General features: G+C 38.9%; 1 protein-coding gene across 1 annotated transcript; it reads right to left on the bottom strand.

Annotated features, from left to right (window-relative positions):
- Window positions 1–16742, bottom strand: FBXO47 (F-box protein 47). The gene is made up of 10 exons (XM_087918351.1): window positions 16579–16742; window positions 14443–14610; window positions 12826–12902; window positions 12647–12724; window positions 12194–12302; window positions 11813–11989; window positions 11424–11570; window positions 9513–9655; window positions 6448–6607; window positions 1–110 (listed from the first exon to the last, which is right to left on the bottom strand). Exons 1-10 carry the CDS (start codon window positions 16667–16669, stop codon window positions 1–3), a joined length of 1260 nt encoding a protein of 419 aa, XP_087774477.1. The 5' UTR covers window positions 16670–16742.
- Window positions 16743–17996: the final 1254 nt, after the last annotated feature.

The following is a 17996-nucleotide window of genomic DNA, read 5'->3' as shown; positions in this document are numbered from 1 at the left end:
TTACATTTCGTAATTCAAGGTTAAATAAAGGATTTCTTTATGAAAATTTGCTTGTGCATTGACCAGATGAAAAAGATATAAAAAGCCACTCTCTTCATCCTCATGCTCCCCTAAGGAAAAAAAAAAAGGCTGAATAAACAATACACATTTTTATTCAACAAAGATATTGTTTAGCCTGTAAAATGCCAAGCTAACATATAACATTTTATTTCATCAATATATTTCATCAACAAATCATCAAGTGTCATGCTTGACTCAAGAGAACTTTTACCTTATGTATGAATGATTTGTAATTAAATATGGATCATATTTACGTTTCTTGGAAGCATTTTTTAACAATTAGCTATGCTCTGATTCTATTTGTTTAGATGACATTGGTTGTATTTATTGGAAATATGTAAGATTTGTTAGATAAGGTAAAAACCCATTCAATGTTTCATATGGTCATAGTAATCTGTGAGCAGTCATATTATTTTTCATTTCTAAATTTTCTAATATGACATGTAGAAAAACATGTATTATACTTCAGCCACATGAATGTTCATCAGAATTAATCAGAAATAAAGCAATAGCACTTAGACTTATATAATGCTTCACAGTGCATTACACCTCTTTCTAAGTGGTTTACAGAGTCAGCATATTACCCCCAACAATCTGGTCCTCATTTGATCCACCTCTGAAGGATGGAAGACTCTTGAGACTCGAACTTCCAAACTGCTGGCAGTCGGCAGTCAGCAGAAGTAGCCTGCAGTACTGCATTCTAACCATTGAGCCACCAAGGCTCTTAAACTCACTCTCTCTCTCTCTCTCTCTCTCTCTCTCTCTCTCTATATATATATATATATATATATATATATATATATATATATATATATATATATATATATATATATATATATATATATATTGAGGTTATCCATATATATATATGGATCTTTGGTTGTTTGGGTTTTCTCCCGCGTAAGATTCGAAGTATCTAGGCAACGTTTCGATGAAGTCTCATTCATCATCTTCAGGCTTCTGTCTTCGGCTCTGGGCTTCTCAGAGTGATGTGAGATTGCAGCTGCTTCTTCCTTTTAACTGCTAGTGGGGTGTGACTTGATTGGGTGGGGGTTGGCTGTGTTCTGATTGGGTGGGGTGTGTTCTCATTGGTAGGGGTTTGGCTGTGTTCTGATTGGTTGGGGGTTGGTCGTGTTCTGATTGGCTGGAGGCGTGTTCTGTTCAGGTGGGGGCTTGGTTGTGCTCAGATTAGTCTTAGTTGCTGGGGGATTTGAGTTGGTGAGCTGTGATCCCCCAGCAACTATCGCCAAAACCGAACACTTCAACAGCAGAATAATCAGAGAAGCCATAGAGATAGAAAAACGCCCACACAGCATGAACAAACGAGATGACACCTCCCGCCTTCCAGCCATTTGGAAACCCGCCCTCATGAACAGACGAGTACCTAACATGAAGAAGGACACCAGACCCACACCCATGAGAGCCACACAAGATGCCACCACCACACTTCCATGTAGAAAACAGACTCACACCCACTCAGAAGATGAGACACGACCATGGACCAGAAGCTGCACTGCAGCTGCATCACTACCCACTTCAAACCCCTCCGAGCCATACATGAAGCAAACCGACACCCACTATGAAGATGCAGCACGACCACGAACTCGAAGCCAAACAGCAAGATCACAGCTCACCAACTCAAATCCCCCAGCAACTAAGACTAACCTGAGCACAACCAAGCCCCCACCTGAACAGAACACGCCTCCAACCAATCAGAACACAGCTAAACCCCCTACCAATGAGAACACACCCCCACCCAATCAGAACACAGCCAAGCCCCCACCCAATCAAGTCCCACCCCCACTAGCAGTTAAAAGGAAGAAGCAGCTGCAATCTCACATCACTCTGAGAAGCACAGAGCCGGAGACAGAAGCCTGAAGATGATGAATGAGACTTCATCGAAACGTTGCCTAGATACTTCAAATCTTACGCGGGAGAAAACCCGAACAACCAAAGATCCACATACAAATACCCGCGAGAACCTCAGAAAACAAATATTGCACCTCTACGGGGAGGAAACCCACCATCTGACCAGGACTTATGAAAAACTTGAAGTCCAAAGAGCCTCCATTTTATGTGACCTTGCATTCCTATGCAACTGCCGAGATCAAAATTTAATTCCCACAAGCTTCCAATTGAAAGTCCACACCAACACAGCAGCCACCAAACGCATCCTAAAAAGAACAGAACTGGCCCTAATTAGAAATGAACTTCACACAAAAAGGTTTCTCCTAGACCAAATCAACAAAGATCTCCTCACACTCCACCTCAGACTCAGCAACAAGATTCACCCTCTACTTTGGGACAAATCCAAACAACTCGCTGTCTGGAGAGCTGAAACACAGACCACCCTCAAGACAGACACACACACCAACAAACTCAGGAAACTACAACAACGCCAGAAACCAACTCCTCCCCCCACAGCCACACATGAAACAAACAGTGCACAACATCTCAGACAAGATCCTCACTGAAGCTGAAACCAAGGTCCTTTCAAAAGGATTCAACTTTGCTGTCGCTCCCAAACACATCCCCACAGAAACCATCATATGCGGAGTTGAAACCAGCCTGACCAAAACCAACCCTGACGATGCTAACAAAATCAGACTCGAAATCACCAACATCCTCTGCACTAGCAAACCACCCAAAAGCAACTTATCCAAAGAAGAACAAACTGCACTACTTAACCTGAAAGAAGACACCAGCATAATAATCCTACCAGCAGACAAGGGCAACGCGACAGTGGTTATGAACACATCTGACTACCAAACCAAGTTAACCAACCTACTCCAAGACCCCACATACAAACCCCTAAAGACAGACCCCACCACCTACCTAGAAAAAACTACCAAATCCAAAATAAAAGCCTCCCCCATCAGTGAAGAAATCCAGCAAAGAATCATACCCAGAGAGAAATCATCCAGATGCCCCAAGCTTTATGGTCTCCCCAAGATACACAAAGAAGGAACCCCACTCAGACCAATAGTCAGCTCCATAGGCTCACCTCTACAAAACCTGGCCAAATTTCTGCCAAACAACTACAACCCTATGCAGAATCCATCAACTCACACGTAAGAAACTCATTCCAGTTCATCGAGATCATAAAGAAACAAAACTTACAACCTAGTGACCTACTAGTAAGCTTCGATGTCATATCCCTCTTCACCCAAGTGCCAATAAAAGAAGCCTTGACAGCCATCCAAAACAAATACAACCCCCCAAGCACATCCTAGATCTGACCAACCACTGCCTATCCAATACATACTTCATCTACAATGGACAAAAATACAAACAAATAGAAGGAGCACTCATGGGATCACCCCCTCTCACCTGTCATCACAAACCTCTACATGGAACACTTTGAAACACAAGCTCTAGAAAAATACGACCACAAACCCAAACTCTGGCTCAGATACGTAGATGACACCTTCATAATCTGGCCACACGGGAAAGAAAAACTGAACAACTTCCTCACACACCTCAACAGCCTACACCCCAAAATACAATTCACCATGGAAACAGAAGCCAACAATCAACTTCCCTTCCTAGATGTCTTGGTATACAAAAGAACCAGTGGCTCCCTAGGACACACCATCTACCAGAAGAAAACACATACAAACCGCTATCTACATGCACTCTCACACCACCACCCAGCACAGATCAATTCCGTAGCCAAGACACTCATCTCCAGAACAAAATGCTTAGCCGATGAACAACACCAAAAAACCGAACTACACACTCTCACCAACGTACTTACAGCCAATGGATTCCAAAGAAAGATTACCCACCTAATCCAAAAAGAAACCCCAAGCAAAATCCAAGACAGAGAACAAGAAAACGGCAAAGCCCTCATCCCATATATAAAAGGCACTACAGACAAAATCAGCAAGATCCTCCAAAAACACAACATCAAAACAGCATTCTGCACAAACAGAAAAATATCCACCATCCTAAGAAACCCCAAAGACAAAATCGAATTAGAAAACCAAGGAGTATACGAAATCCCTGCACTGCCTGCCCTACCACATACATTGGACAAACTAACAGAAGAATAAGTGCACGCATTGAAGAACATAAGAACTCAATCAAAAAGAAGAAATGACCTCTTCCCTGGTCCAACACCTCAAAGCCACAGGACATGAAATTGATTTTAAAAATACCAGAACTATCGCCAAAACCGAACACTTCAACAGCAGAATAATCAGAGAAGCCATAGAGATAGAAAAACGCCCACACAGCATGAACAAACGAGATGACACCTCCCGCCTTCCAGCCATTTGGAAACCCGCCCTCATGAACAGACGAGTACCTAACATGAAGAAGGACACCAGACCCACACCCATGAGAGCCACACAAGATGCCACCACCACACTTCCATGTAGAAAACAGACTCACACCCACTCAGAAGATGAGACACGACCATGGACCAGAAGCTGCACTGCAGCTGCATCACTACCCACTTCAAACCCCTCCGAGCCATACATGAAGCAAACCGACACCCACTATGAAGATGCAGCACGACCACGAACTCGAAGCCAAACAGCAAGATCACAGCTCACCAACTCAAATCCCCAGCAACTAAGACTAACCTGAGCACAACCAAGCCCCCACCTGAACAGAACACGCCTCCAACCAATCAGAACACAGCCAAACCCCCTACCAATGAGAACACACCCCCACCCAATCAGAACACAGCCAAGCCCCTACCAATGAGAACACACCCCCACCCAATCAGAACACAGCCAAGCCCCTACCAATGAGAACACACCCCCACCCAATCAGAACACAGCCAAGCCCCCACCCAATCAAGTCCCACCCCCACTAGCAGTTAAAAGGAAGAAGCAGCTGCAATCTCACATCACTCTGAGAAGCACAGAGCCGGAGACAGAAGCCTGAAGATGATGAATGAGACTTCATCGAAACGTTGCCTAGATACTTTGAATCTTACGCGGGAGAAAACCCGAACAACCAAAGATACACACACACACACACACACACACACACACACACACACACACACACATATATATATATGGTCTGGTTTTTTTTAGAGAAATACTGATAGACTTATATTTTAAAGTACAGTATGCATATTTTTGCATATTTCACACGTGTGTGTGTGTGTGTGTGTGTGTGTGTGTGTGTGTAAGAAAATCTGTTCTGGAAGGAAACTGCATAGATCAAAGGCACGTCATTTTAGTAATTGTACTATGGCCAAATTATGTGAATATACATTTTGAAAATTCAACTGAAAATAGGAAATGAGATGAATTAGGCTATTGTCTCAGATAGCATCCTCTTTCTTATGGCATAGGGGTGTTTTTTTTGACAGGATCAAAGAAATTAAACCAGTGCTTCCCAAACCTTTTCTTTCAGTATCCCAAACCATTTATCTGAAAGTCCTTTTTATTCACTCTAGATAAAATACTTTAAGTCAGTTTAAATATCCCTGTTGACATTGAGTAATGGGTTCATGTGTTGTTATCTAAAGAAAAAGAACTTTTACCCAATGTTGGGCAATTTATCCAGGTTTGGGAAGTAGTGCATTGAGCCTTTACTGTACTTGTCTTTCAGTGTGGTTTTAATCCTAACCTCTTTACCCATAAGATCTATTCTTCCTAAAAGCAGAATGTAATTATATTTATTGTTACATAAATATAATTGACTATTGGTATGTATGTGTGTGTATGTGTGTATCAACACCCCCCCAGACATACTTCCTAGAAGATTCAGATAATCAAGATTAATCAAGATCCTAAGTTGTAATAACAGAGGGATACAATCAAGAACAAGGGAGATACTAATACCACCCTGTAAGGCCTTAGTAAGACCACACTAGAATACTGCATTCAGTTTTGTTCACCACATTACAAAAAAAATGTTGAGACTCTAGAAAAAGTACAGAGAAGAGCAACCAGGATGATTAGGGGACTGGAGGCTAAAACATACAACGAACAGCTGCAGGAACTGGGCTTGACTAGTCTAGTAAAGAGAAGGACCAGGGGAGACATGATAGCGGTCTTCCAATATTTGAGGGGCTGCCACAGGGAGGAAGGAGTCAAGCTATTTTCTAAAGCTCCTGTAGGCCAGACAAGGAATAATGGATGGAAACTGAACAAGGAGAGATTTAACCTGGAAACAAGGAGAAACTTTCTGAGAGTGAGAACAACCTATGGAACAGCTTGCCCTCAGAAGTTGTGGGAGCACCATCAGTTGAGACTTTCAAGAAGAGATTGGACTCCCATCTGTCAGAAATGGTGTAGAGTCTCCTGCTTGGGCAGGGGGTTGGACTAGATGACCTACAAGGTCCCTTCCAACTCTGATTATCTGTTATCTATTATTAAGGTGCAATTATAGTAAGATAAGTATTATAATTGGATTTCTTACCAGACATCACAAACTGTAGAGCATCCATGATGATTTGTGCAAAAGCATTCTCTATATTCTGCAGAAAGACATTCTTTTCATATGTAGTATTGATGATATTGCAGATTTTTTGCATTATTTGGACAGTCCAGCCCATGCAATAGATGTCCTTCTCGCATACCTAGTAGAACAGAAAATTAAAGAACGTGAAATGTCCTTAATGATAAAAGAACAGTCCTTTGTTTCTATCTTGTGCTTTCAAATCCAAAATAATTCTATGAGTTTTGGGTTGAAAGACACACACACAAACACACATATGTAAATATAGTAATAGCAGCTTTCCTAGGGCTTAAATTTTTAAATTTAAATAATTCTTTGCAAATAGAGTCACAATATAGGCTTGCTTGATAGTTGAGCCCCCTCTTCCTTCTATCAAATACTATTATAATTGCCACCTGGTAAGCATAATTTCAAGGTAATTTTAAACTAATGGAATTTTATCCATGTATAAGGAAATGTTATATCAAGGTAGTAAATACAGTATCATAAATAGTAACATACAGTATTACTGTCTGGTACTTAAAATGTCTATGCTTCTATTGGAAGAGTTAACTTATGACACTTCCTGAGGTTTCATTATAACAGTGGTAGCACTGCTAGAAAAAGAAAGCTTGATTTCTGGAATAACAGCATTAATAGTTTGGAAGACACACACTAAATATTTGGAGACACGGACGAGTCGAGAATTATTCCATTATTTTGTGGATAATAATGGGAGGAGTATATGCCACCTTGAGCTTCTAAGGAAAAACGGTGTGCAAGCTAGCAAAACATTTTTTAAATCCCTGTCTCTGGTGAAATGGAGAGGGATATGAGGCTACATACAGACTTAGCGTAATGAGAGAAGGCACAGTTACTGATGCTGATTGGTGGATAGTTTTTTGTTTTTGGCTATTGGTGGTCTAAAATGCTAAGTGCTAATTGACTTGAGGTGTTTTCTAAGAACTATAGACTGACAAGCATATAAGTGTACTGTCTCATAGTATCCTCCTGCCCAAATATATTTGATGGAAATTACATATGTTAGTCTTGGATGGACTGGAGGAGACATGTAGCAAATAGTGCCTGTTGACTGATTATGTGCCATCAAGCCAGTCTTGACTTTTAGTGACCACATAGATTCCCCGCCCCCAAGATGATCTGTCCCTAACCTGGCCTTTCACATCTTCCAACAGTGCACTCATCACCATAGGCTGAGTGTGTGTGTGTATGTACGTGTGTAGAAAAATGGTTGCTTTCACTTAGACACAGGAAAGCAAGGTAAACCAAGAATTCCTTAAAGACATTTTCATGGTAGCTTTGCTAAGTCACATTAACAAGGGCCAACTTTCAAATACATTTTCTCATCCCAGCCTCCGAAACAAATCAGCTTAGTTTCCCAAACCAGTAGATATCAGGAGGTCAGGCAAGTTCAGAGCTGATTTCGAATTGGTGCAAAAAAACCCAACAACAACTCCTCTCCCAGAGAAATGCTCTCAGCTGTTACAATAAATTCATTCTACTTAATATACACATAAAGAGCTTAAGTTAAAACATTTCTCTTTTCCTGTGCAGTAATTAAAGATACGGGATTCCTGCAGTCCTCCTACATGGCTCACAAGCTGAGAAAAAGCAAAAAGATGGCCATGTACTATGTATCAATGTATGATGCTAATATTAACATACTGTAAAGTACTCTAATAAATCTAATGCAGGCAAACAAGGACACTTTGAGACATCTGATGCCTCGAGTTAGATATACTGGTCCTGCCTGCCTGACTACTATCAGGCCAAGAAGTTAGATAAGCTTAGCAAAAATCCCAATTGCCCTATTCCTTCAAGGACTGTTGTAATGAAAGTTTAATGAAAATGCTTTCCCTATTCACATATAAAGTGATATTATAAAAGTAGCAATAAAAGAATTGCATTTATGCCCATGCTGCCATAGAAACACTCCTAAAGCAAGGTAGTAAGTTTGAAGTATTTTCAGGCATATATTAATTTGTCTTATTAAAATGTTATTTTGGTTAGTTAATTTTAGTGAATTGCCTGAAACTGCTAAGGAAGAACTGGTATCTAAGGGCCAAATTAAATAAGACATTGAATATGTCATTGTGCTGAACACATTTAAGACTTTAATCATGTTTAAAGAACACTGGGGAGAGGATCCAGATTAAAAACACATGAGAATTTAAATCCTGATTAAAAATGCTTTCACACAAAATTGTTATTGGCTCTGAAACTAAACTACTTTTATTGAAAATGACAGTTTTCTCTACAGCTCAAATTATAATTCCCCCCCCCCTCCCCCCCCCTGGAGATGGAAGATTTTCATTTAAATTGTGTGGAGCAAAGAAAATAAACTAAAATAGAAAAGAAAGAAAAAAGAGTCAGGTTCTAAACATTATTTTCTCATCCTGATTCTTCTCAATCACAGCAGTTACACTTTCACAGAAATGTACAAGATACATTAAATGCATCGGGGTGGGATTCTACCAGTTTGTACCTATTCGCTAGAACTGGTTGTTAACATTCTAAGCAGTTCGCAGAACCAGTTGTTGGAAGAAATGACTGGCCTAATCCTGTAAGGAAGGCAGGAAAGGAAAGATTCTGGTGTTGCTTACAGAAACTGCCTCTCTGTTAACTCTTATTACATTCTTGGCAGGACTAGACTTCCTGTCTCTGGAACCTCTCTGGAGGTTTTTTTTTTCCTCCTTTGCTGGTACTTTGCTTGTGTGGAGTGACCATTCAAAGTTACAATGGCATTGAAAAAAGTGACTTATGACCATTTTTCACACTTACGACTGTTGCAGCATCCCCACAGTCATGAGAGGCCAGGGGAGGAGATAGTGCCTCGATGTGAGTGATATTGAGTTGGCCATGCCCACCCAGCCACATGCCCACCAACTTAGCCACGCCCACAGAACCGGTTGTTAAAAAAATTGAATCCCACCCCTGAAATGCAGTCACTTATTTTGTGCAAATGTGGTCAATTCATAACAGAGAAGAGAACAGTACACAGGGAGGGAAAAATAAATGTTAACTACCAGTGCCAGAAATACCACCAGCCTTGCCAATTCCATATCTTGGCCAGTCACAGCTTTATTCGCCATAAAAGAAAAGCAGATGTTGCTTCCACACAAAATAAGGAACCGAGCAATGTTTTCAAGATGCCATTTCTCAGGGATTACTATAAAGATAGAAAGAAATATTTTATATATACACAAGCACAAACTTAAATACCACAGACACATATGGTAATCACACATGCATGCTTAACTTTTAACTTTACTTTTCTTACATTTGAAAATATTATATTTAAAAATAGGCAGAATGCAACAATGTATCTAGTCCACACAATCAACAGTAAAAAATATTCAACAATATAAACTACTTCGGATTTTTTAAAGCAGTTGAGTGATAAAACTATAGTACTTTTAAGATTTAGTGTGTGTGCATTTTAGTTGATAATGCAATGAGCAAGAGTACTTAAGACTATGAGAGTTCAGCCATTTGCTCTTTAAAACCAGGTCTTTCATGTTAAAGTGGCTGGAAGGTGTTAAAGGGTTCTAGCAGTGATTAATTCTCCTTTGTGTGAGAGGTTTTTCTTTTATCTCTTAAGAAGACCTTGGTTTACCCCTTCCTGTAGACCCCACGATACTGGACAATTTACCTCCATTATCTAACCATCCCTTTCAGAGGAAAGTGATCAAATCAGGGGTTATACAACATGGTCAGATGACCATGGATGAGGCAGATTATCTGAGCCCTTTTCAGTCAGGATTCAGACCTGGGTAGGGGATGCAAATGGCATCAGTCACACTTCTGTGTGACCTCTGCCAAGGGTGGGATGGATTTGGGCATCCACCTCGCCTTACTTGACCTCTCAGTGATTTTTAACACTACCAACCATGGTATCCCTCTGGAACCATGGTCAGAGGATTTGGGGTCAGTGGCACAGGGTTATGCTGCTTTCCCCACTTTCTCTGGGATCAATTCCAGTCAGCGATGATTTGGGAGAGAGGGGCCACCCTTAGCCTCTACTTTCTACTTTAGGTGTTGCTGTAGGATTCAGTGCTGTCTCCTCTTCTATTTAACATCTACAAGACACTGCTGGGTAAGTTCATCCTTTGTTACTGGGTGAGGCATCAGTACCTTGTAGGTACTCAGTCTCTGCCTCTGGCGAATTATGCAGTGTGGTAAATCCCAGGAGGTTGTGAGGATTTGCATAGGAAACAACAGGCTTCAGCTAAACTCAGGTAAGGCTGAGTGGCTTTGGATGTGAGGGCCTACCGGTTCTCAAATTTGCCATCTTTAATGCTGGATGGAGTTGCACTGCCCCAGAAAGAGCCAGTGTGCAGTCTGAGGATCCTCCTTGACTCATGACTCCTGCTCAAACAACTTCCTGTTGTGCACCACTTGCCCCTGTTCCTGGATTGACAGGCTCTGCTGACAGTCACCCAAGCCCTAGTCACCCTCAGACTGAATTGCTGTAATGTACTATAAGTGAGGCTGCCCTTGAAGAATATCCAGAAGCGTAACTGGTGCAGAAGGATAGAACAGAACATATCGTGCCTCTGCTCCATGAGCTGCCACTTTGGCTGCCACTTTGCTTCTGGATCTAATTCAAGAAGCCTTCATGGCATGAGGCCAGGTATTCTGAGGAACTGCCTCTCCCTGATTAAATCGGTGCCCCATTAGTTCTGGCACAAAGGACATTTGGTGGGTACCATCATTACATTTGATGGGTCCTAGGAGGTGGATCTTCTCTATTGGGGCACAACCTTATGGAACATTCTCTCAACCCTCCCTCCAAGGCAGGTTAGCTCCATTCCTGTTAATCTTCTGGAAAATCACAGTCACCATCATGCCATCACTTCACTTAACAACAACTAGTCCCAGTTATGGTTGAAACACAAGGACTGGATGGTATCTTGGATTCAAGTATGCAAACAAACCTGTAAGCTGCTCTAGCAGAATGACATCATCATTCTCCGGCCACTCATTTGCATCAGTGTCACGTAATAGTTTAACAGCCTCTGCAAGCTCTTTCAAACTGTTTTCATCTGCTTCGTGTCGAATCATATTCACCCAAGCAATATGTCCTGAATGATATTAAGCATAAAAGTTATTGAAGGAGAATTTGTATTGAGATATCAATTACTGGTACTATTTCTTGAGGTTTAAAGAAAGACAATTCTAGATTCAGCAATTAATAATTGCTATCTTGCTAGAAAATCATTAGCAGGATTGCACCTAATTTTCTGCATGCTTAATATGTCACTTCTTTTCCTTCCTTTCAGACTCTTATTTGAATACTTCTGTTTGATTAATTAAAATAGCTTACCATGCAGTATAGATGTAGGCCCAAATATTACATACAGCAGCCGAGCTTGATTTATCATTGGCCATTGATTCAAAATACACCTGAGCCAAAATGCTGAATCATTCCGATTAATCCGATGGTTTAGAAGTACACCACGGCAAAATGTCCTTATCCTCAGTTCCAATTTACGGAAACGTCCTAGACAAATTAATAGCATTTAGCCTTGAGTCTGCATTTAGAGTTTTCGAATGTTAAAACCCTGTATATCGTGTGAAAAATAATTATTTTGGATGGCACTGTTGCAAGTTTAAAGTCAGTAGTCACTATTGCTTTTAAGTTACTACAATGTCACAAGATATAAAAGTCCAAATTTATAACATGCTCACAGCATAGATTATTTACCAGGCTTGCTGTTGAAAACTTTCTCCATTTTCTGAGGTAAATTGGTGACTTCACAGAGAAAACTGTAAACTTGACAACATTCACATTCATCCCAACCAGCTGTTAAGGCCTGAAAACATAGATAATAAGCCAACAGAAATTTTAAAAGACAATATTTTAGAGTTTGAAGATTTTTATGATTCAACTGTTTTATTTACCCTTTTTGTAATGTAAAATTTGATAAAGGTGGCCAGTGACAAAGTGCAGATGATTTATCTTGGGATACAGAGACAGTCCTCCAAATAATGTCCTGCAATGTGTTATACCCAACTTTGAACAGAATGAAACTTCAGAACGTATAGCCATAGAATAAAGGTTATAAAGAATGCAGTAATGGACTCTAAGGTACAAAATCTTATGCCATAATAAATACATTTATTTTCAAAGCATTACAAAACTTTCAATTGCTTTTACCTGTAAAAATACTCCATAACATTGTAATCCAAAACAATGCAAAGGATCTGAGCAGCCATTGAATTTGAAACAGGAAATCTATAAACAAGCGGCAGAAAAAAGGAATCCTTCAGTTTACTTATTTCAATGGATATAGAAATTAACAGATCCAATATTTATTGGAAAACACCTGTGCTTACTTCTGATAGAATTTTGTGTATGTACTTCAGTCTCTCTTTTGTAGGGCTCAGTAAAGTACACCTTTTAAACAATAAGCCTAGAAAGAAAAAAACAGAAAAACCACACAGAGATATTTGAAAAGAAATGTTTATGTGAACATGCTCTTCAAAATCTATAAACTATATTGAATTAAAAACCAGGAACCACAGGACATTAGTTACTTATTGTACTATTTATTTATTTTTGTTTGTTTGTTTGTTTATTTCAGTGGCATAGCAATCTAATTTTAACTTTATCCCAAGATCCATTTGGTTTTTTTTTCATTTCTAAAGTATAATTTACATAACTATAATACTTCTGCATAGAGCACTAACAAACAGCTAATCCTTCCTCTTTCAACCAACACAATTCCATAATCTTTAAAAGAAGAAAGCAAGCATGCATATGAACCTAGCCTTGTTTGTGATTGGCAATTTCCATGGTCTGTTTCATTTAAAGGAGGGGCGTGAGTACTTTAGGTAGGAGGATGGGATAGAGATGCCATTGGTTGTTCATTAACTGATCAGCATCCTGAAAATATTAACTCACCCTCCATGTAGATAATATATTTTGTTGGCCTGCTGAAAAATATAAGGTATAGTGTTGAAAATGAAAAATATAAATCATTATGTCAACAATATATCATATAGCTACAGCGAAGGCTGTGTTTTGTCGAAGTTTGGTTTTGTGGAAAGGCTCAGGGTGAAAAGACTGCCGCTGCAGATAAATGGAAAGAGAAGCAGGGGAGAAAAACAGTGACCAAGACAGAATAAGTTGCATGGAACAGAAGAAGAAAAAGAAGCTATAGTAACTGGGAGCAAAAATGCATCCAGAGAGATATATTGGCATGATTATAATAATGGTATGGAAATATTACTTGGCGAAGGCTCCATACATTTTGTAAAGCAGTACATTTTTCAGATTTCTATTCTCATTACATACACACACACACACACACACACACACACACACACACACACACAAAATAGGGGTGCTGCAGGGGAGAAGTTTACTCTCCTGTTATATTTAACTACTGCAGTTCCCTTTTCCTGTTCTGTTTGCCCCAGAGTAGAATTCAGACATAAATTTGAAAAGATAAATATACATTTGAAATTCCACAGGGGGAAAGAGCACTTAGAGTATTACAGCAAAACACAGAGACATGGGAAGACATAGTTAATTTTCTCATTGTTTCACCTACACGGTCAGTGAAATTTTCACAGACTCCAAACCTACTGATCATAAAAAAATATCAGTTCATAATAATACAAATACAAAACAAACAAAATCCTACAGAGCAGTTGGGAGAAATTACAATTCCTTTCCTGTTATAAATGTATTTTCTAAGAAATTATTTCTTATATTTATGGTCAAGTTAATTTTTGTTCACTATATTAATCTATACACTGATTTGATATGCACATGAATTTACTACAATGAAACATTTTTTCCTATCCTGCAATGTTAATATTCTGTTAATTGAAAGGATGCAATTTGAAGCTGAGCATTCTTCAATTAGCTGAGATTTATACATCTAAACATGTTTTTCTATCTGCTTCCTGTTTTGGAATATCTGAAAAAGATGAGGCTTTGATCACCTAATGATCCATAGTGTTCCATAATGGAGGATCTTGTATAGTCAGATTGTTCATGGTTATGGAAATCCTGTGGAAAAAGTCTCTTTTTTCCAGGAGGAGCTGAGATGTAATTAATAACACGGTTGTTGATAGTCTTTGATACCATGCTCATCATACTGATATCTTTCACTGAATAAAGGGAAAAAAAAGAAAAGTAATCGTTAAGTTTTATTCATTCAGTGGTTCTTTTTCTTTCAATCACCAGACAAGTTTGGGACTGCTCTTATGCCAAAATAGGGATGTGGTCATTCAAATAACTGTGTATGCAAGATCTTTTCAACTGTGTATGCAAGATCTCAAATTACATATATAGGAAGCCAGATTTTTTTTCTCCAAAAGATTAAATCTTATGTGAATAACAAAATCTTTCGTTTTTTGATATTCCTATGAGATTTCAAGTAAGATTTCTTATGAGCAATATTTATAAAAAAAGGACAGGACCAATATAAAAAAATAAATTAATGTAATCAAATTAATTGCCCCATTTACAAATGTAGTTCATCTCCATCTGCATATACCAACCATATATAAGTTATATCTTTGTTTTCTTAATAAAAAAATTCTCAAACACAGAAACATACTGTTATGTCCCTGGAACTTGCCAAAGTCCCCACCCAGGTCCGAGCATGCTGCGGGGGCGTTTGCTGCTCCCCATTGGCTGGCTCCCCTTGACAGCCGGCTATAAAAGCCAGCTGCAGGGTCCGGTCAGCCGCTGTTCGTTGGAAGCCTGCTCCCAGCAGTGCTGACACGATCAGTCCTTTATTCCTTGAATAAAGTCTTGTTGCATTCATGCCCTGGTCTAGCCTCTCATTGCTCAATCTACAACACATACAAGAACATAGGAGTCTATGGGCAAGTGACAAAATATAACATAATGTTTGATCCTTAGGTACTTGTGTGCAACAGCACAACACAAATACAATAGGGCTGAGCTTGCATCATGAGGTCACATTTTATTATTTTTGTGTCATTGTGTGTAACAGCAGCCACTTAAACATCCTTACAGCAGAAACAATAAATAAAGAAGATCAACCTGATGGAGGTGAAGTAATGGAAGGAGGAAGAATAATCGAGATAGGATTGAAGAAAGAGAATAGGATAGTTATTTATTATCACAAAACAATTAAAATGCACCAGGCAAACCGCCTCTTCCAAGCCAAATTTTCAAATGGATTCAAGCTTTGCATTATTTACAATTTTATGTTTGTTCATTTCAACAGTTTCCTGTATTATCAGCTTGGGAACCACTGCTTTAAGAAAACCCTGAGGAAATTGTTTAAGAAAACTCAAATTACCATATATGGATTTTCACACTCCATCCCTCTGTGATTCCATATTGTCTTTTTTGATGAACAGTTGAGCCAATTTAATTCTGTCTAATTAACAAATAGCTCCTAAACTGAGTTAATTGGCGGTTTTGGAGTTAATTCCAAATACAAGAGATTGCTTTCTGTCTCCTCACACATTACAGCTTAAGTATTTTTTCCATGTCATCAAGCTTATTTTTAAGGCTGTGCAGTACTTGTTATTGAAAGAGTTCTAGGAAGCATCCTCTGGCATTTGAAGAGCTACACGGGCTACTAAAAGAGGCATTTCTTTGTTGGATGTGAATTTTAGTTGCTGAATTTCCTAAGACAGAAGCAAACAATTTATGTAACTAAAAAGAGAATAAACAGAAAGAAAATGAAGGTGTACAAATATATTTACAACCAGTAATTCTAATGGGTGCCTGGGGTGATTTCAGCCTTTCACTCTATTTGTGCTGAAAAATAAAGGCTATCAGTAGCAGTACTAATAACAGTCTAATTTTTCCTGTTTTGCAATCCTTCAGGAAGTCTGCTTATTTTTTAAGGGGGGGTGCAAAAACACTCCCCCCCACAGGAGACTTACCTGAGGCCAGGACACCCAAAAACAGAGTGTGGGGGGGTTGCTGCAAAAAAAGCCATACCCACCTCACCACGCCCACAGAACCGGTTGTTAAAAAATTTGAATCCCACCCCTGTTTCAGTGACTTAGAATTCCACCCTGAATTTAGATCCCAATTCTATAGTGGCAATGTGGTTGCCATATTTTGCCTGTGTGATAGAAGTGACTCACCTGAAACGAACCCTAAAATGATTTCAAATATTTCCAACGGTATCACTTTGAAATCTCCTAGAGTGGAAATACATGAAATCTCTGTTTGCATGGTATTATTAGATTGATGGGAAGTACACTGACGTTTGTCAGTAGGGTCCAAAGTAAGGCTGTTTCTTGTAGGAGATGCCGTTCTCTCTGTTGGGTTTGTATCAGGTGACATGCCCTGACAAAAACATTTAAAATAAAAAAGAGAAAATTAAATCAACAAAAACAATAAAAGTAGGCAGAAAAGTGACAGAAATACGTTCAGTTGTTTCATAAATACAGCATATATAAATATTATGTCAATGATGTATAAAATTAATATTTTCATAGGATTCCTGAAAAAAACTGAAAATCAGATTTAGTATAGAGCTGGACTATTTAAACTCATTAGAAATCTAAACTCAGGGAATTTGAAGCAAGAGGTGAAATATTGCTCACAAATCCAATTACTTAATTTGTAGAAATGATGCAAATAATAAGAACACTCCTTCAATTCATAATGATGAGTAAAACAGCTGTGCAACATTTTTTATTTAATCTCAAAAAATTCCCACAGGAGCAAACAAATCTTCACAATACTTTAATGCAGCTATGCTATCTCTCACAGACAGAGCTGCCAAAGATAAAAGATGTGGCTTGCTTGAAGACAGATGTGCTAAAGCACTTTTTGAAAATGTAATTTGAAACATTACCAACTCCCAGTAATCACAGTAATCACTCTTAATTGAGAAAGAATCCTTCCAAATATATTTTTTTCCAAAAAGATTTATGATTGAGGAAATATTCTTCCTTTTCAAGTATGCCGGTTTACATTTTATTTATTCAATTTCTATAGCTGCCTACTCAATCAAGTGACATGAAGTGACTTGTCTTTCTAAAACTATAAAACAGGTAAAATAATTAAAAACAATAAACAGTAAAAACTTCCAAATATAAATACATACAGTAGTTAAGTAGCTAACAAGAAAGTCAACAAATGGAGCCCTTAGTATATTCCAAGCCCAGGCTTGGATACATAGCCAAGTTTTTAGAGCCTTGTGAAAGGTCAATAAAGTTGGGGACATTGTAATCCCTGAGGGGAAAATATTCCACACAACATGGGCTATTGCAGAGAAAGCCTATCTTCTAGTTATTATTGTCATTATTATTATTATAGATTTAGTATTGAATTTGATTACCAGGCTGGGATGGTTGTATTCAGCAGGTTCTGACCAGTTCTAGAGAACCAGTAGCGGAAATTTTTGAGTAGTTTGGAGAACCGGCAAATACCACCTCTGATTGGAGATTTTACGGTATCCTTCCCCCGCCATGCCCATCAAGCCACACTTACAGAACCAGTAGTAAAAAAGATGGAATCCCGCCACTGGTAAAAACTTAATAGTTCAAGCCCT

Source organism: Pseudonaja textilis, chromosome Z (assembly GCF_049901715.1).
Source record: "Pseudonaja textilis isolate UNSWEBS1 chromosome Z, rPseTex1.2, whole genome shotgun sequence".
Classification (NCBI taxonomy): domain Eukaryota; kingdom Metazoa; phylum Chordata; class Lepidosauria; order Squamata; family Elapidae; genus Pseudonaja; species Pseudonaja textilis.
Note: the sequence above shows the minus strand (reverse complement) of the source record. Positions and strands in the feature narration are given on the sequence as shown.